This window comes from Rhineura floridana, chromosome 8 (genome assembly GCF_030035675.1).
Source record: "Rhineura floridana isolate rRhiFlo1 chromosome 8, rRhiFlo1.hap2, whole genome shotgun sequence".
Taxonomy (NCBI): domain Eukaryota; kingdom Metazoa; phylum Chordata; class Lepidosauria; order Squamata; family Rhineuridae; genus Rhineura; species Rhineura floridana.
The window spans coordinates 132,267,360-132,288,422 of record NC_084487.1 but is presented as its reverse complement, the minus strand read 5'-3'; the positions used below and the strand labels follow the sequence as shown (position 1 = coordinate 132,288,422).

At 42.8% G+C, this 21,063-nt stretch overlaps 1 protein-coding gene across 4 annotated transcripts in view; it reads right to left on the bottom strand.

The window, feature by feature from the left end:
• Nucleotides 1-21,063, bottom strand: part of JAKMIP1 (janus kinase and microtubule interacting protein 1) — a 206,847-nt gene that overhangs the window by 128,250 nt on the left and 57,534 nt on the right. For all 4 annotated transcript variants that reach the window (XM_061582551.1, XM_061582548.1, XM_061582550.1 and 1 more), the window contains 2 exons: nucleotides 13,845-13,964; nucleotides 7,744-7,890 (listed from right to left, as the gene is read on the bottom strand). In XM_061582551.1, the coding sequence (XP_061438535.1) occupies nucleotides 7,744-7,890; nucleotides 13,845-13,964 (267 nt within the window). The remainder of the gene's footprint in view (nucleotides 1-7,743; nucleotides 7,891-13,844; nucleotides 13,965-21,063) is intronic.

Sequence of the window (21,063 nt, the reverse complement as noted above, 5' to 3'; positions counted from 1 at the left end):
GAAGACAATGCGCCCAACTCCGAAACGCGTCTGGCAGATGTGATTGCAATCAGAAACAGGACCTTTAAGGACAGTATGCGTAGGGGCACAGTCCTGATGGGTTCAAACGGAAGGCGTTGCAAAGCCTGCAGAACTTTCGGCAAACTCCATGAGGGGAACCGATGGACAACAGCCGGAGAGCGTAGGGCGACTCCCCTCAAAAAACGTTTGATGAACGGATGTGAAGAAATATGATCTCCAGGAGAGGACACTGAGAGAATGGATGACAGAGTAGACGCATGTCTACGTAGAGTGTTGGGTCGAATTGGAGTACCTGGTGCACATTGGCCTGGGATGGATCGTGGTGGTGGGACTGACACCACTTGGAGAAAGCCACCCAGGTATGTTGATAAATTCGAGTGGTTGATGGTCTTCTCGAGACCAAAATAATATCAATCACAGCGTCAGACAGTCCAGCTGACCTCAAGTGTCTCCGTTCAAACGCCACGCTGTTAGATTGAGCCAAGTAGGGTCCTGGTGCAGTACTGGACCCTGGGATAGGAGGTCTGGCATTACTGGAAGTGTCCAAGGATCCATCATTGACATTGCCAGAAGATCTGAGAACCACGGTCGGCGTGGCCAAAATGGTGCTATCAGAACCAGCTGTGCCCTCTCGGTTCGCGCCTTCCTCAAGGTTTTGGCTAACAATGGTATGGGAGGAAAGGCGTACAATAGACCGTCTGGCCACGGTGTTGTCAGAGCATCCACTGCTTCTGCTGTTGAGTCCAGGTATCGGGCAAAGTACCTTGGAAGTTGGCAATTGTGACTGGAAGCAAACAGGTCGACTGAGAGGGCGCCGAACCGACACTGGAGACGATGGAAAATGGCTGGATGAAGTTTCCATTCTCCCGGGAAGACCTGTTGTCTGCTGAGCCAGTCTGCTGTCACATTCAAAATCCCTCTGAGGTGCTCTGCTTTCAGGGATTGTAGATGTTGTTCTGCCCAGACAAATATGAGGGAGGCTAAGTCCTGCAGAGGACGAGACCTGGTGCCCCCCTGTCTGTTCAAATGTGATTTTACACACGTGTTGTCTGTTCGAATGAGCACATGATGCAAACGGAACAGAGACTGAAAATGACATAGAGCCAAGTGGACAGCCTTTAGTTCCAGCCAGCTGATGCTTCGAGATCGCTCTGCGTTGGGCCAAACCCCCTGAACGTACTGGGAGTTGCAGTGGGCTCCCCAACCTATGAGGCTGGCGTCTGTGGTCACGACGGTTCTGCGGGGTTCTCTGAACGACGTGCCCTTGGAGAGGTGTTGAACCTTGGTCCACCAGCGGAAGGAGAGGCGCAGAGCGGGGCTCAAACGAACTTTGCAATGGTTGGAGCTGGCAATGTCTTTTTGAAAAGGCAACAGAGACCACTGAAGGGGCCGAGTGTGAGCTCGAGCCCAGGGCACAATGTGGATTGTGGAGAAGCATGACGTCTGCGGATGTTTGTTGCATCAGGGACCTTGCGATGCTTGTGATGGCAGTGATGCGATCTGGAGACAGGAAGACCATTGCCTGCAGGGTGTCCAACATTGCCCCAAGATGTAGTAGGCGTTGGGTTGGTTGGAGATGGCTTTTGTCGAAGTTGACAAGCCAGCCGTAGGTCTGCAAAACATTGAGGGTGATCATTAAATGATGATGAGCCAGCTCTTCAGATTTGGCCCGTATAAGCAGATCATCCAAATATGGGTAGATATGAACCCCTTGGGTCCGAAGGTAAGCCACTAGGATGAGTAGCACTTTGGAAAATACTCTTGGAGCAGAGGAGAGGCCAAATGGCATCGCTCTGTATTGAAAATGTTGGTGGCCAAAGGCAAACCGAAGAAACTTTCTGTGGGCTATGCAAATGGGTACATGGAGATACGCTTCCTTAAGGTCGATAGAAGCCAGGAAGTCTCCTTCATGCAGACTTTCGGTAATGGAATGGAGAGATTCCATTTTGAACCTGCGGTATGTTACAAAACGGTTAACAAACTTGAGATCCAATACCGCCCTCCAAGATAAATCTCGTTTTGGCACAGCAAATAGGAGGGAGTACACCCTTTCCGATCTCTCAGTTGTGGGAACTGGCTCTATTGCCGCTATGTGCAAGAGGTGATGTATAGCTGTCTGCATGATGTTGTGCCTGGCTGGTGCCCTTGGGCAAGGAGACGGGTGGAATCTGTCTGATGGGGTTGCCCAGAACTCTATGGTATAGCCATAAGTGAAGAGGTCCCTGATCCAGGGGACCGTAGTAAGGCGCAGCCATCGATCTCCAAAATTAAGTAATCTGCCACCTATGGGGATGGCGTTAATACTACTTGTGTAGGCGAGGACCTCCCCTATATGAGGACGATGAGTTGCCCCTGTGCCCTTGGTACTGACCTCTGCCCTGGGGGCGTCGGTTCCAGGAGCCCCTGAATGCGTTGGAATCATAGGGTCTGAAACTGCGGCCTCGTCCTCCTGGTCGCGTTCCTCGAAAGGGCTGGTTAGAACGAAAGGAGGGAAATCGCCCGAAGGGCCTGTGGTCGATGTTCTTGACTGTGGCTAGAACCGGTTTGTGGGCGTCTTTTGGATCAACCAGAACTGCCTTTAGAGCTTCCTCACCGAAGAGTAGAGATCCGGAGTAAGGAGCCTTGGACAGGTTCAATCTGGCCGCTGAATCAGCTTGCCAGTGGCGAAGCCAGAGGGTGCGACGAGCGACTATTTGAGTCATCATGGCTCGTGCCCCTAATTGGGTGGCATCCAAAGTGGCATCGGCCACAAAGGCTGCTGTCTTACGTAACTTCAATAGTGCTCTTTTGAAGGCGACAGGATCAGGGTTATCATCCTCTAGAAGGTCATCCAGCCACATCATAGATGCTCTGGAGAAGATGGAGGCTGAGGCGGAGGCACGCATGGCTAGGGCAGTGGCCTCGTGGTTCTTGCGGAGGGCGAAGTCTATTCGACGTTCAGTAGTATCTTTTAGGTGGGATTCCCCTTCCCTGGGCAAGACAGATCGTGAAACGAGGCGAGCGATCGGTTCATCTATGCCAGGGACATCTAACTTGGTGGCGAAGTCTGGGGCTAGGGCGTAAAGTCTGTCAGCCATGTTCTTGAAGCGTCGAGCTTTGAGCGGGTGGGCCCATTCTTCGGAAGCTAATATGGCAATTGGGTCCGGCACCGGGATGTAGTGTTCAGTAGGTGCAGGGGATTTGAGGACCTTGGCCCCTTTGAGAGTTGGAGCGGACGAAGTTGAGGGCGCAGTCTGGAGACCAAGGGTATGAAATACCCTACGTGCGAGCGGTTGGTAATCTGAGGTATTGAACAAGCGATACGATGTATCCTCCTCATGATCTGAATAGTCGCTCCAGTCGTCTCCTTCAACATGGTCAGTGAAAGTTAACTCCGCATACGAGGCTTCGTCCGTACATCTGCCTCTGGCTACATCGAAGGGATCTGGCGAGCAGGAAGGATGAGCAGCATGGAACGCGCGTTGGTCCATGTTGAGTGGGGGTATGGCAGGAACCTGTGGTAGTGACTGCATTTGTGTGAAATAAGCCAGCATGGCTTGGAGTTGGGAGAGGAAATCAGGAGACAGACCAGATGTGTGAGATGTATGTGCCTGGTGGGCTATTGGAACAGATGTCTGAGGCGGTAAGCCAGAGGTAGGTTCGTTAGGCGAACCGTGAGGGGGAAAGCCAACAAACTCTTCCTCGTCAGAGGCCGTAGCAGGAGAATGGAAAATATCACTTATGTGTGTCTGTGCTGTGGTGGTTGTTGGCACAGAGACATAACGAGGGCGCTTTGGTTTACTATGGCTGGAAAGATGTTTTGTCTTAGCCAGTGCTTTGGCATGTCTGGTCTTAGACGTGTTAGTATGTTGTGGCTTGGCTGATTGTGGCATGTCTGGCTGATCTGGCACCATGTGTGTTGATGGTGACATGCCTGGCTGTTCTGCCATCTTATATGAACCTGGGTGCAGTACACTGCCACGGAGGGGGCAGGATGTAAAGACCCGAACTGGCACAGCGTACTACCACGGAGGGAGTAGGATACACTGGCAGATGGCGAATGCACTGCCACAGAGGGGGCAGAATGCACAGAGGTATCAACGTTAATATAATATAGGCTGTTTTAGAGTTGGCACACTCAGATTAGTGCTGTAGGCTGGGTTTGGCTTGTTCACGGCCCCATAGGGGGCAGGATATGTAATGTAAATCAGATTTAATACAAGTCAGCCACTGATATTAAAGCTCCAGCCTTGATAATGTAATCCAGCCACTAGGATTAAAGCTCCAGCCTTGATAATGTAATCCAGCCACTAGGATTAAAACTCCAGCCTTGATAATGTAATCCAGCCACTAGGATTAAAGCTCCAGCCTTGATAATACAATCCAGCCCACTAGGATTGGAGCTCCAGCCTTAATAATACAATTCAGCCACTATGATTACAGCCAGAGTAAAAATGTGTGTAAATCAGCCTTGTGTAAGTTTGTCAGCAGCACATATACACAAACATACAGATAGATAGCCTGCAGGGGAGGTATCCGAAGCTAAATAGATGGTAACAAAAAAGGCGGGAATTTTGAATTTCAAAAAATGGCGCCCGGAAAAAAAAAAACGGGCGGGAAAAAACGATCAAAAGGGGGCTGAGGGAGAAGGAGCAATGGCGGCCGTCGCAAGCGAACTGGGGGAAGGGCTGGCCAGCACGGACTCGCCGAAAGCCGCAGTAGCGGTTGGAAAAACTCTGGAAGAGCAGGTAAAGGAAAAAACGGCAGCCGACGCAGAGAGAGCCGCCGTCGCGGTCTGTAAAGCCCTTCGCAGTGGGATTTAAGCCACGTAGCGAGGGCAATCTGCGGTAAAGGAGTAACGGCGGGAGCCACAGCTGCAAGCTCCCGCTGAGATCTGATCAGCCGCAGCCGCGGCAACGATCAGGGGGGGGGAGGGAGGGGGATTCCCCTTCCCTCACAAGCGATCAAAAGCGATCAAAAGGAGAACCGCAGCCGCGGTCACTGAGGGAGCCCCCTGGCTACAAGGGGGGGAGGGGGCTTGAAACTGCAAAAATAAAGAGAGCCGCAGCCGCGGTCTCAGAGGGAGCACCCCGATCAAGGGAATAAAAGAAATTAAATAGCCCTGAGGAAAGGGGGAAGAGAGCCGCAGCCGCGGTCTCTGAGGGGATCCTCAGTAGGCTAGACACAAAAAACAGAAAAAAGGTTTTGAAGAGAAAAAGACAAAGAAATGCGAGACTTAGCTAAATGCTACGTGAAATTCCAATCTTGTTCGTACGAAGGCAAGAATGAACTGGAGAGTGGGAGGGGCATGACGTCCCTAGTCTTGACTTCAAAAACATTCTTGCCTTCGCACGATAGGTGGAACTATTTCCCACAGTGATGGCCCACTTCCTATGGAAAATGAGACACTGGGACATTACTCACTAATTTACAAGAAAAAAACAGGAAGTGAGCAGTCAGAGTGTACTGTACAATCCATGGTTTACAATGTCTCTACACCAATGCACAGAGTATAGAAAATAATGATGACCTTTAAATATAGGAAAGCAAATATGAAGTAGTAGGTATTACTGAAGCCAATTATGAGTAACCTGAGAATGATAGTCATGAATGAAAAGTAGGGACCAAAGTGCATAACTTATTTAAAAGGAATGAGAAGGAGCATTATATGTGAAGAATGTATACACAATCCTTGAATGTATACACCAGAAATCCATGAATCTGAGAATGGACGCTCAGTTGAGAACATTTGAGTAAAAAGAGACCAAAATGATAGTGATATAGTTGTGACAGTATAATCTAAGAAGACATCATCTATGACTTCTACCTGTCTTGGTGGTCTGAGGCAGATTACCAAATTTTCAGAAAGGGAGACATCACAGTAATAGAAAACTTTAAACTACCCTGAAATTTGTCAGAAGTCAGGCTCTGCTAAGAATGAAACGTCTATTAATTCCTGACTATCTTTGCTGAAAATGTTATATTCCAGAAGGTGGAGAAAGAGACAAGAGGATCTGCTATCCTACAAAAGATTCTCACCCACAAGGTAGAACTGGTTAGTGAGGTGAAAGTAGTTGGAGTCTTGAGTGAAGGCAACCACATCAACCTGGGATTCATGATATTGAGGAAAAGACAAGCTGATTATAGTCAGATGTGCACCCTAGATTTTTGGAAAGCTGATTCCAATAAGCTTAAGGAAATACTGGATAGCACCTCATTTGTGCATATGTGTGTGTGGGGGATTGCCTGATTTTGTCTGTGTTTTAGGTGATTTGTTATGGGGGGGGATTCCTGAGCATTGCCAGTTTTTCTTTTGTGAAATTGGTATTTTAGAGGTGCCTATAACAATTTTGTAGATTTCCAAATATGCCCCTGGGCCCAAACAGGTTCTGGAGCCTAAACACAGTCCCAAGTAGCTCACAAAGATAGGTCCCTCCCAGCAACAGGACCATGAAGTTCCTAGTTCAAACTCTAGCTATGTGCTTGGGTTGAGCTGAAGACTTTCCTCTCCAAGCCCACAGCAGCTGACGAAGTCATAAGGTCAGTCCTGAATGTGTTCCACTCTAGTTCCCTACAGGTCATAAAGTATTAGTTTGACCACATATTGGTGAATACTTCATTTCATAAAGTTATCCTTCTTGAATTTGCAAAAGTTCCCAAGGAAAGATTAAGAATGTTTGTAATTTGTGCCTTTGAGCTGCCCAATGGTTATTACCACAAACCTCATCAATTGGAGTTATGTTTATTATATATTTATTAATTTATTAAAATATATATACCCCTTGATTATTAAAAAACCTCTAAACAGTTTAAATGTTGATGTGTGAATCAAGCAGTCCAGATCAAAATATGCAATATGACTGTTCAATTGTAAAATAATTTTAGATACAGTTGAACCCACTTCTTTGCTCAAAGAGCGGGATATAAATTTGTTAAATAAATAAATTTATAAATAAATAATGTTGGTTATGAAAATGAAAAGGGCCTAGTACACTTCCTTATCATCCCTTATCACAACTGGCAAATGAAACACCGGGATGGCTACTGTATCTTGGAATCTTAAAGGCTCATATTCACCCCATCCCACAGAGAAACAAAGACCAAACATTTCTAATTGCCCCCTCCCCCCATTACACACAGCATAAATACATTGTCAATAACCATCTTCCTACCTGGACAATGTGGGGCATCATTAGTAACAATGGTGTGATTGGTTGATGGCAATAGTATAGCTTATTATAGATTATATGATATTATTTTATATTATATTATAGCAATATATTATAGATTCTGTGGGAGTGATCACCATTAGCTCTCTTTACTAACGCTATTGTGCTTTTCAGATTGCGGATGGGAAAGCATAAGATACCAATTAGTTAAACCAGTCTAAGTTCTGGTATAGCCATCTTGGACTGGACCATACTATTGTCCTGCCCATACCAATTCACACATTGAAAAGAAGTGTAGGTTTCAGAAGACCTGAGCCAGGTTCCTATGAGTAACTGAATCAGCCCTAAGCCACTGAAAGTATTCAGGAGTTTTAGTACGGAATTGCTAAAGTTTACCACATAAAACGTTAATGAACACTGAAGTAACAGAAACCAGTGTAATGTAGCTGCTGAAGCATGAAAGCTATGCAAGGATACATTGGGCAGCTGTAAAAACCCTCTGTCTGAAAGCACCCTAAGAATTGTTGCCATTAAGTCACTAAGAATCTGCGATATGAAGAAAATGACCACTTACCATTTCTACATATTCCCTGGAAAGATTCTTAAGTTTTTCTTCCATTCTTTGCATACTCTGCAATAGGCTCTCATTCTTCTTGTTCAGTCTTTTGTTTTTTTCTACAAGTGGCTTAAGCTGCACTTCTGTTTCCCGAGACCGTTTCAACTACAAAAAAAAATGCAGTTTTTGTTTTTAAAATAGAATAATAAAGGAATTCTTCATCGGATCACTGTGGTCTAAAATTATTGCTGTCAGGTAAGATCACATTTCCTTTTTGTTCTACTTACAGCTGGCAAAGTGACTGTACGATTAGATGACAAGGGAGTTAAAGGTATGTTAAAAAGAGAATTCAGAAGACTGAAGAAAAGCTCAATTCTTTGAGCCTTCACTGTAGACGTTATAGGGCAGATATCCATGCCTGAATTGACTTTTTCAGGGTGTCTGAAGAACTCTCCCTGTTCCACTTTTTCAAGTCCAGTCAGGATGGGAGGGGTGATCTTCCTGGAGATTATGGCTGTGTGAAGAAGCACTTTCTTGAATGCTGCGAGCTTTTGCAGCTTTTCCCAACACCAGAATTTATTTTAAAAAACCACATCAAATATAACAATACTGTTATTGTTGATGACTTCAGTCTAAAATGCTGAAATGGGTATTCCTTTAACTTCTGTCAACGTGGTGTTGATGGCAGCCACATTAACATCCATTGCTGTGCAAAGCTCTGTAAAAGCTAGAGCAAGAGAGCAGGTTTTGCTCAATCCACCCATCCTCCTTTCAGATTGCATTGGATCCTGGTCAATTTCATTATAGTAAAGACATCAGCTTCACGAGTCGTAAAACCACACACATAATCACACCCACACCACACACGAATTGTGTATTTCTGAGCCAATTTCTGAACTGATACATCACATACATGTTAAAGAGATTGGCTGGAGGAAGAAAAGCTTATCTCCCCTCCATCTAGTTCCCTGATTTTGCAACCCCTCTTCCCTTCGGTCCCCTCTTCTCACACAAACACAATTTTGGCAGCCCAGTCCTGCCCAGGCTTCCCTCCCACTTTGCTCTCAGCAGCAACCCCAAAAGTGAAAGCTGTCTTCTCTTGTGTGCGTACACACATTCTTCTCCACCACCTTCAATTGGACAGTTGCAATTTCCACTACTGACAGATAACAATACTGTTATATTCCGGTAGGAAAAAAACCAAACAAGTAAAAGCAAAAGATGGCAGAAAACAAATGAAGACGAAACAGCCTACTAATTTGATGAATTGAAATCTGAACTGGCACAAACAAGAACATTCCATTCCTAAGAATGACATTATGATATTGGCAGTTTTGAATTCCATTGAGTTCTAAGCACCTTGGGTGTATGCCATTCAGATTATTATTTATTATTATTTATTAAATTTCTATACTGCCCTATAGCCGAAGCTCTCTGGGTGGTTTACAAAATAAAAACAAATACAATATATAATATACAATTCATATTCAGTACAATTAAAAGGAAAAATACATCACATTTTAAATAAACATAACTAAACAATAACTCTCAACAATGTACATGACATAACAAAATAAATAAACCGAACGTAAGTTATAAAACTATCTAAAACTATTCTCCAATGTCCCATTCTGCTTCTCCCCACCTAACCCCATCTCCTGTTACCAATAGCACTATAAACATTTCTTCCATTGTGTTCTTTCTCCAAGACAACCCCAAGAGTGACGCTAAGTGCACACTTCGCGTTGCACTTAGTGCGATGCTCAGGTGCACGCCGAGGCACTGCCTCGGGCAGCTCTTCCCCTTCATATACCTGGAGCAGAAGACAAAAAATGGAGGCAGAGTAGGCAAGTGGCAACAGCTGCAGCAGCACCCAGAGTCCTGATGATTTGTCAACTTTTTATTTGCCAATAAGGCCTAAACTTCCTCTCTTGTCACCGTTTGCCTCAGTTTCTCACTTCCTTCTTGAGAAAGATGGTTTCTTTGTCTTCTATTATGAAGACAAATGCAAAGAATTCATTTAGCTTCTCTGCAATCTCCTTTTCTCCCTCAATATACCTTCAACTTGCTTGTCCTCCAAAGGTCCAACTGTATGCGTATCCGGTCTCCTGATACTAATGTGTTTAAATAATTATTTTTGTTGTTCTTTATGTTTTTAGGGATGTAAATTCTCTTCTTTTTGCATCATCTATTATCTGCTTGAATGTCTTTTGCCAAAGTTTGTGTTCCATTTTGTTCTCATTTGGAGATTTCTATTTTCTGAAAGAAGCCGTCTTGCCTCTAATAGCTTCTTTGCCTGTTTGTTACCCATGCTGGCATCCTCTTGGCCCTGATGATATCATTCCTGATCTATGGTATGTATACTAGCTGACCTACTATTGTTGTTTGGAACAGCCCCTAAGCATTTTGAAGAGATTTGACCCTATCAACTTTCCTTTTCAACTTCCTTTTTACCTATCCCCTAATTTTTGGGAAGTTTCCCTTTTGAAGTCATATGTGACCATGTTGGACTTTCTTAGCAATTGTCCACTTACACATATGTTAAAGGAATGGACTGTCCACTCTTCCCCACATTCCTGAGTATGTCCACCTGTCAAAGGAATTGAGAGCTGTGTAGGAATGGAAGGAAGTGGTTTGAAACTGGAAATACGCTGCATCTTTAAATGTCTAGCCAACTATTTCAGAAGCTCTGACAAACCATTTCCCCTTTTTTCTTTAATAGGTATGTGCATGTGCTCTTGCACAACAGTTGTGTGCCAAAGTGACAGGCCCAGAGAACTCCTCCCTTTTCTTTTTGTTGTACTGTTAGCCTACACAATGCTAAATAGATTTGAGAATGTCTGAGATGCTTTGCCTCCTTCCTGTGAATAGGTATCTTCCTGTCAACCCGGCTGTGGCTATTCAATGCTTCAACAGATACTTTCCCAAATTCTTACAAGCAGTGTTTACAATGGTCATCGCTAATTGGTTCATATCCAAAGCTGGGATACTCGCTTCCTCATCCAGTTTCCCTGTTATTTTTCTGTTTTAAAATGGGGGTGTACGTTCAAGGTTGGGCAAAGATGAGCTAGCTAAATTATGTGAAGCCTAGCCTAGGCCTATTAGGTATGTAAGTTTCCAGAGATCTTTCATTTCCTACAGGACCTGTTTATTTATTTATTTAAGCAATGTTTTTGGGGAGGTTGTATGACGTTGATTTATTAAGCATTTGTTATTTGTTTGAGGGGAGGACAGGGATGAGAACCTCCAGCCTGCAGTTCTAACTTGGCATGCCAAGCTTCTCTGTTTGGCTCTTGAGGCCTTTTTGGGGAACTCACATCCGCTTGACCCACACCTGAGATGTGTGGGATAGGTAAGGGTGAGGCTTCAAAGGAAAAAAATCAGGAGCTTCTTATTACTCCCTTGTGGACCTAGGTGTGAGGTGTGACCCAGAGTGAAAGCGGCAGAATAACGAGATCAGAGACTGATATTGTCCTGGCCAAGGCCATTGGAAACTGCTGGCATATTTTTCTCTGTTATGTTTAATATGAAATTTCAGTCTAGAGCACCTCATGAATCAGCTTACAGGTTACACAGGATTCTGCATCTCTACAAAGCCTAACTAGGCATGACTACTCAAAGCTCAAATGCTGTCACAGCAATTAGACGCATACCCCTAATACCCTTAAGTAGGTTCAGGGCAGGCTCTTTCTACTTGCATGAGGAAGGTGTCATAGAATGGGAATGCATGAGCAAGCAAGTGCTTCTCCTAGTTGGAAAAGTGGGGGCCAGCACAGCTGTCTGCGTGTCTGGGGTGATGGCTGCAGTGACACCTCATCGAGATCCTCTTCCTCTAGAGGTGTGTGTAGCAGCAGTGGCTTGGACTAAGAAGGGGGGACAAGGAGGGGCTGGCTCCTGCTCAGCCAAAGTTCCCTCTGTTGTAACTAGAGGTGGAGGAGCTGTCACTGTCAAAAGTGCTGAAGCCTTCTGCTTAAGCACCTTCTCGTTGCAAGCCACTGGGACCTTCTCCTGGGTCCGATTCTGTATCATCTTCTCCTTGATCACTCCAGGAATGCTCTACAGGACTCATGACAAATATGGGATAAAACAAGGCCACAACACTTTTATTGATTACAAGGGTTTGGCTTGGCATAGGGCAGATTCACCCATTGCACAGCCCACCTACTGTAAGATGTGTACCCCACCCAGCCCCACGTGTTGGGAGGACCTGGGAAATTAGGTCCCCCTTTGGAGAAGGAAAACGGGGTGTTTAGGGCCTCCGCAGCGTGGACCAGTGTTGGAGGCCTCTTGCCAACTGGGGGTGCCTCCACACATTGAGTGCCCTCCTGAGCTAGGCCAATGGGTGGCACCTCACATTGCTTAATGGGAGCCCATAGGGGAAGCATGGGGCCATTCCTGCCTTGCTTCTTGGATCAAGATCCTCCCTGATGCCAAATACCCACCAAGGAATGTTGTGATACAAGAAGGAAAATGAAGCCAAACAAAGAACCCCCTGCTATGACGAAGGCAAAAAGTTGCTGATATGGTCAATCAACCATTTGGGCAAAATTCCTTCCTAGCCCTGGCAAACAACAACTGACCAAGTCCACAGCGGGGGTGGGTAGGGAGTGGAATCTAGACAACCTCGATGAGTGGGAAAATTCATCCACAAAGGTGAATGGGTGGGAAAATCTTCACCAGACTGGCTGCAGAGGCCAGGGCAGTCCTTTTCAAGCAACGCACAAGCAAGATGTGGCTAGTTTTCACTCAGGTCCATTTGCAGGCCTCATTCTTGCCAGACCCAAACAGCCAGCCTATTGGTTCCCATGGTGATGGGTGGTAGGAGCACACCTTGCTCAAGGAGGGGGAAGCACTCTTTGAAACTGTCCCGCACTGATCCTTTCAACCTGCAGTGTCTGAGACTGAAGCAACCAGCACAGCACAGACTTTGCAACCCTTTCTATGCTCCCTGCCACAGTGGTGGCAGCAGCGAGGGAGGGACTAAGTGGAGAAAGAACAACAACAACAACATTTTATTGTGGTCAACCAACCACTAAAAAGTTCACAACTGGATAAATACATAATCATAAAATCAGAAGAACAAAGGTGAGGATTTAAGAGCTAACAATCATTGAATGAATAAGAGATATCACTACATTCAGAAGTATTGCTACCTGTTCAGTAATGAATGTATTGGATCCCGCAAGGAAAATACTCAGAAGAGTCTCTAATGATCGACTGGGAAATTGCCTCATAAAGGGATAGATCATGCGTTCTCTGACCCCTTGATAAAATCTATAGTAAAAAAACACATGGGAAACTGATTCAAGTCTATTTGGAAAATGGGAAATGGACTGCCTTCAAGTTGATTCTGACTTATGGCAACACTATGAATAGGGTTCTCATAGTAAGTGGTATTCAGAAGTCGTTTACCATTGCCTTCTCGAGAGCTAATTGGTAAAATGAGTACTGTTGGTTTGTCTCCTTCTTATCTCTTGTCCTTGCACCCAATGCAAGCTAAATCCATTGTTAAACAGAGAATAAAAGATATGGATAACCAAGAGCTACATTCCTTAGCAAATGGACATTGTTCATCACGATCACTTGGCCTGACCTGGTCTCCCTCTAATCAATCTATGCCATACCTACACATTTTAATGTTTCCTAAGTATAGAAGAGTTGTTCTGTTGGCACGTTTTAACATTTTACCCTCAAAAGATTTAAAACGGCAGATTTGCCAAAGTTCCAATTAAGGATAGCTGCTGCCCATGAAATCAGCTGGAACTTGAAACAGTTTCCCATGAGAAAGAAGCAATTGTTACTTTTTTATTATTACAAGGAGCTCTGCTGCTTTTAAAAAAGTATTATTAGTATGATCTGTGCTTGATCCTACTCATGCCATGCTTGGCCAATAATCTTAAGGGATTTGAACCTCCCTAGTCAAAGAGTGTCCTTTGCATAAGCATTTGGAGATTCCCAAATTATTGGGGTCCTGTTTATCTCTCTCACAGGAAGGTTCCCCAAGCAGGCTTTCATTTAAGATCTAGTAAATTACTTAATGAGGTGCAGCTGATAAGGATTAAAGTAAAAGTATTTGTCTTACTTTGTTGTCTTTTAAGATTGTTTTGTAAATTACTTACTAGTTCATTCCTTTCGTCTGCTAAGAGTGTGTTTCTGTCTCCTAGCTTTCGAATTACAGCACTGAGTTCTGCTATTTTTAGCTGAAATCTCCGCATCTCTCGTTCATCCATGTGCTGCTCCTTGAAAATAAAAAGCTATGTTAAAGCACAAAGCTGTCAAGAATTGAATTTCAGAGGAAAGTGAAACAGTATGTGAAACAGATGTAGTAAGGCAGTGTTTTCTCAAACAGTAGCTGGAGACCACCAGTGGGTCTCAATCCCCTTTCAAGTAGGCTTCACTCACTGACTCACTCACTCACACTCACACACACACACACACACACACACACACACACAGAGAGAGAGAGAGAGAGAGAGAGAGACTCCACACTTGCCCCCTAGCCATCCTGTAACCTTTTTGGATGAACCAATGCCAACAACACCAGCAGGCCTGGTGCTAACAGGTGGCCAGGTCAGGCACAGGCCAAGGGGCCCTGAAGGGGCCCTCCTTAGGCTGGGAGGATGGAACTCCTGCTCTGCGATTCGTGCCAGTATCAGGTTGCGGTACCTAGCAACCTGACACTGCAGTGGATTGGGAGCTCCACTCTCCCAGGAAACACCCACCATATGCAGACAGTGCAAGCTTAAATATGCCCATCTGCCCCACCTACCTCCTGCGTTACCGCATCAGTGTGCACATGCCTGCCATCACCCAAGATGGCAGTGGGGGCATCCCTAAGGGGTTGACTCCACTGTCGCCATCCTGGGTGATGGTAGGTGTGCGTATGCAGCGTGCTGATGCAGAAATGTGAGGCAGGTAGGCCAATTTAAGCCCGCACCACCTGCATTGGGAGGGGGTGATGGGGAGCATGATGACATGGGCCCAGGGCAGTCTGGTTCCCAAGGGCCCAGACATCCCTGGGGCCTTGAACACCAGCAACTCTCCACATGCTGAATAAAAGTGGCAGGGAGACAGAGAAGTTTGGGGGGGAGAGGTCTCTCTCCTCTGAGTGGGAAGGGCTTGAGGGTGCACCGAAATAAATTAGAAAGAGATAAAACGGTTAATATTTTTAAAAATAATAATAAATAGTGGACAGGAAGCAAGGGAATAAGAGAAGAATGTAGTTATATCAGGAAGTAGTACATGTAAAAGGAGCAAACTGGTGTGTGCACAAGTTATGCATGGAAGGAGAAAAAAAATCACAAGATGTGATAAAAAAATTATTTATTTATTTATGTTATATCCTGTCTTTTGTCTGTTATGGAACCTAAGGCACCATATATGAGGTTCCCAGGTAGTCAACCATTCAGGCACTGACCAGACCCACTACATAAACAGATGATAAAAAGTGAACTGCATGCCTCTATACTTTTGGAGTACTGTCGGGTACAACGTATTCCCAGAGGCCTGAGGATTCTAAAAGTACCAGGGATGTTTCAAGATAACAGCGAATTTATGAAAAAATGGTGCGCTATTCTTAACAAATGTTCCCAGGACCTCATGGTATTAATTATAGACACCTCCATAGAAACGAATACACAATTGAAGCTGTCTCTAGATGAAAAAATGGAACAGTATAAAAAAGAAAACATCGTAGATATGGATAAAAAACTATTCTCTTTGGATAAAGAGCTAAAGGATTTCCACAAGGATTTAAAAGTGTTTAAATATAAAAAGTTTTTAAGAGATGAGAATGATTACAATGCAAATAAAGTTTATCCGTGGCTCTTTAACAATACTAAAAAGGTTACTTTTTCCGAACACAACGTCTCCATAGGTTCACATACTGATTGGGAATCTACCACTGCTGACAGCAGTGAGACAGATAGTTCTATGTTTTTTTCTCCAGCCTGTTTAAACGAGAAAAAAAAAACAAAAAAGAACCAACAACTACAGAGGGAATCAGAAACGACGCAGAGAACATTCGTCTCCACCTTACAGACTCAGACAGAGACGTTAGTCGTCAACCTCTCTAGTAGACACCTCTCGGAAATAGAAACACGCATTTTGGATAAAGGATTATCTTTTGTCCCGACCCCACGACATGATCCAGTACAGACAAGGTTGGATTTATTTCGTTTTTTCAGAAATCTTAGATTATGATCTTTTTTTGGAAAGACTCCTTCTCAATTCATTGATTCGAAAAGGAGATTTAAGACACCTTCGAGATTTATGCCTCCGGCTCCTACTGAACATTCTATAGTAACATTTGAGGCATTTATACACAAAGATTTTGATAAACTAGAAAAATCCACTCAATCAGTCTGGAAAAATCTAAACAATACAGAACAACGGACTTTACAAGAACTGTCACATGATAATTCCATTATTATAAAACCGGCTGATAAAGGAGGGGCAATAGTGGTGCAAGACATACAACAATATCAAAACGAGGTACATCGACAATTATCAGATATAACTGCTTATAAAGCTTGTCCATATGATCCTACAGATAAAATCATTCAAGAAATAAGGAACGTATTGGAAGAAGGTGTCAGTTTGGGATACATTACGAAAGAAGAAGAGAAATTTTTATCTAAAGAAAATCCTAGAATTCCAGTATTTTATGTTTTACCAAAAATACACAAAGACATGAGACCCCCTCCAGGGCGTCCCATGTGTCTGGATGTGGGTCAATCTTAGAACCTTTATCTCAGTTTGTTGATTTTTTTCTAAAACCCTTTATACCACATTCCTTCTTATATTAGAGATTCCTCTGACTTTATTAATAAGACGCAACACATCCATATAGATGATTTGGACTTTCTGGTCACTATGGATGTTAGGTCACTGTATACTAACATTCCACAAAATGAAGCTTTAGAAATCATTCGGACAACCTTGGATTTAAGAGCAGACAATCATCCCCCCACGCATTTTCCTTATGATTTAGCAGAAATAGCCATGCGTAAAAATTATTTTAAATTTGATAAACAATTTTATTGGCAAATCAAAGGAGTAGCCATGGGTTGTCCCATGGCGCCAGAGATAGCAAATCTCTATATGGAAGATTTTGAAAAAGATATTAATAGGGAATCCAATCAGTATTTTGAGCAATTAATAGGATGGTGGAGATACATTGATGATGTTTTTTTAATTTGGAGAGGTACCTCAGAATCCCTTAGTATATTTGTGGAATGGATTAACAGTATAAATATCAATATTCAGTTTGATTATCAATACAATTTGAATCAGATTAATTTTTTGGATTTGGATATTAAGAAAGTAGATAATTGTCTACACTAGGATTTATAAAAAACCAACAGATAAAAATACGTATTTAAAATATGACAGTTCACATCCCAAAGTACTAAGAGAAAATTTACCTCATGGACAGTTCCTTAGAATAAAACGTAATTGTACTACAGAAGAAGATTTTGTGTCACAATCCTTATCCTTAAATAAACAGCTATGGAATAGAGGATATCCATTTCCCATTATTGAGAATAACTTTTAAAAAGTAGCTAACAGAAAACGGGAAGAACTTTTAAAAAAACCATCAGAAAAAATATCTACTCGTTTAAATTGTATACTAACATTTGATCATATTACCAACAAGACACAGGACAGTATAAGAAAGCATTGGCATATAGTAGAGCATGTTGAAGGGTGTCAGGAACCTCCAAAAATCTCATATAAAAGAACTAGGAATCTTAAGGACATTTTAGTGAAAAGGGATTTTAGAGGTGAGGCACAATTGAGGCAAAATTTACTCCCAGGAGCAACTTCTCCCCTGGGTCATCATCCTTGTGGGCATTGCATTTTTTGCAAAAATACTAGCAAGATGACAGAATTTGTGAATCCTACTAATCAGAGGAAGTATCATCTAAGACACTTTTCTACATGTAATACAGATAGAGTTATCTATGTTATACAATGTGGCTGTAAAAAACTGTATATAGGACAAACTACAAGAATGATAAAAATAAGGATAGGGGAACATTGGAGTAACTTAAGGAACAACAGAAGAGGGGCCCCTCTTGTAGATCATTACAATCAATGTCCTCATTCTATAACAGAGTGTAAGTTTTGGGTTTTGGAAAAGGTATATGGAAGGAATACAGACATCCTATTACGAAGGGAATTACATTGGATTTTAGAACTAGATACCATGATTCCAAATGGGTTGAATGAGGAATTTAACCTGTTGCCTTTAATTTAGAAAGCAGAGGTATCTTCAATTACAGTCAGGTGTGCCCAAAAAAAGGTTAAACTCGTTATATGCTACAGAGCTTTATTTAGCTTAGGATAGTCTCCACATAACAGAAGTTTGAAAAAACTAATAGTAAGAGTTGGCTACAATATTTTGATGAAGAATCAATGTGTGTAAGTATTTTTCATATAATTTGAGATGATTTAAACAAGATGTATGTATTTTTAACTGTGTGTTTGTATATATATATAAAAAAATTCTTGTTTGTTCTAGCCCCTGATGAAGGCTTGGTTGCACAAGCTGAATCGCGTTGGGCTTTGAGCTTCTACAGAGCATCTTGAAATACATTTTTAAGCTTTTTGTTATTATTTTTCAAAAAATTTTCATATATATATATTTTAGTACTTTTGTACATACAATAAATACTTTTTCAGCATTCTGGTTTTTACCTCCTTTTCTTTCATACTGACCAGACCCAGACCTGCTTAACAAGGTGGTAACCTCATTTACTTTCAAACAATACCGTGAGACTTTTAAGAAACATGGGGGGGGGGAATATAAAATAAAGATTGAGGGAATGTGAACTGTAGAACTCCATGCTGCAAAATAATACCACAACACTTTCCAAAGAGGGATTATATGACTAAAGAAAATGTCAGTAATTGCCACCTGATTATGCCAACCTCTGCTTCCATCCATTACCCTTTTGTATCTGGTGGGCCTCAATAATTTCCAATGCAGTCAAGTGGGCCCTGGGGATGCGCATCAAGACTGGAAAGCATGTAACTGGCACGAACACTTGCAAGCAGTTCAGGTCATATGAATGCATAAACAGAACGTGACAATAAGCCAAAATGCAATCTCTAAAATTAAAATGCGTTAGCCAAAGAAGGAAAAAAACTACTTGTAGGCAGTTCTGCTGTATGATCTAAATGTTAGCATAAAATTATTATACATACTATAAAATTAGTTTTTTGTAGAAATGAACAGAAACTTAAAATCATTCAGTTTCTAAACAATCCTGTTTGAAATTTTCAGTAAAAGTTTGAAAGAGGTTTTGATAACACACTATGGCTGTATTTGCATGTAACAATGGCCATAAACCATAGTTTAATAACTGGTACATGCAGCTCAAGCAGTCCCCACTCTGCTCCTCCTTTCCTAGAGTGGGGAAACACACTACAAAGAGGCAGGCTTTGCATTATGCCTGAAGCAGCACAGATATTCTGTTTCTCTCCAAACAAGCCACAACTGGAAGCAAAGGTTTGTCAGAAGCCACACAAAGCACAACTGGCATCCAAGGAGTGAAGTGGGGACTGCTTGAGCTGCATGCATAAGCACACAGCCTAACTAATTTGCCTAACTATGATTTATGGCCAGCGTTACATGCAAACACTGCAATTTTGTACAACTCAAAACTTTTATCTGCCATGCGAAAAAAATGTTGTTTCTCTTCCAAATATAAAATTTTGTTTTGAAAAACTAAATGGCCATTTTTTTCTAGATTAACAAACACACTGCCCTCAGAACAGTTTCTTTATTATATTCAAGATAATATCCAAGTCTATTAAGCATCCTTTTTACATGTTTAAAAAGGTGGTCAAGTACAAATGTGTTGTCATAGAAACAACTAGCTAGTAATGCTTCCATGAGAAAGGGGCAGGCTCCCCTCCATCTGGCCAGGGACCACATCATCCTAGAGGTAGGACAGGAGCTAATCTCTGTCTAGTCTATTCTGGGGCTGTGAAGACGAAGAGGTTTGACGTTGTCTGGTTTCAAGCTATAATGTGGGGGACTCCCCCCTAAACCTAACGGGAGAGCAAGATCTGTTGGAGTGTTAATGTTGTGAGACCCTTCATTTTATGTTCAGCTTGTATATATGTGTATATAAAACCATATATCACAAAGACACCGTAGTCTCCAGTGACCTTCATTCCAAGGAAACCAAAACAGAGGTAAGCGCTGGCATCCTAAAAGTCTCTCACCGCTCGGAGATTTATAATGCAGGAGGAAGGATTGTGGGTTATGTCAGCCCTGAAAAGCAGCCCAGTGTTATGCCAATTTTGCTAAAGCAAGGGAGAGGCAGTATATGGCAATTCTGAAATGTAGTCCAGTGTTATTAACCAGGCATTTTGGATCTGGATTGTTTTTAAAATGGGAAACACAGTGGGAAGGGTGCTATGAAATTAATTAATTGCACTGCTACTGCAATCAAGGGCTGGAGGAGATGAAGGGAAAGAATTGAGGGTTTCAGCAGTGAGTGGAAAGACATCATCTGAATGCAAGTCTACCCATGTATGGCAGCAGGTCTATCTATTGAGAAACAGCCAAGGGGTAGAAATTCAGTATAAGGTTCTCAGAGGCCAGATCTACCCATTTGCTAGAAAATTTGCTAGAAAAGGTAGACATATTCTCTGCAGATGCCCACAGCAGTAACTTTCCTTTTTCTGCCATAGTAAATATACCTTAAATTTCTTCTTTTAGTGGCTTAGATTTTGTCAAAGAAATCAAGGATATGATCTCCATTTTCATGGTCTAATGAAAATCCATTGTATATTCCTCTTATGAGGTTTCAAAGTTCCCATCTTAAATGGGAAGTGATGAAGGTCAAGTTATGCAGCACATGAATACAATACAATTAAAATAAACAAGTGTTCAGAGATCTCTGTTATAGATTCACTGGATTTGCACCAGTGGACTATGTTCCAGGTTTGCTGTATTACACTGACCCAGTTTGCACAAAACCATGGCCTACCGTGAAAGAGCAAACGTGCAGACTGTCAGAGTGATCACAGCCACTTTGCTCCTCCCTGGTTATTTTGCTGCTGATCTGAGCTAACCTATGCACTGGCTTGCATGTTGTCTGAACCTGGGCTCATGGTTTAGCTCTCTCAGATAAACCATGAGCTGTCAACCATAAGACAAACCTTGGTTATAGCTTGTGGGAAACAAACCACTAAAGGTTTAGCATTATGCATGAACCAGCACAGATGGTTTCTTTCTTTCTAAACAAGCCACAATTGGAAGCCAAGGTTTGTCAGAAGCCACACAAAGCACAACTGGCATCCCAAGAAGCAAAGTGCCTA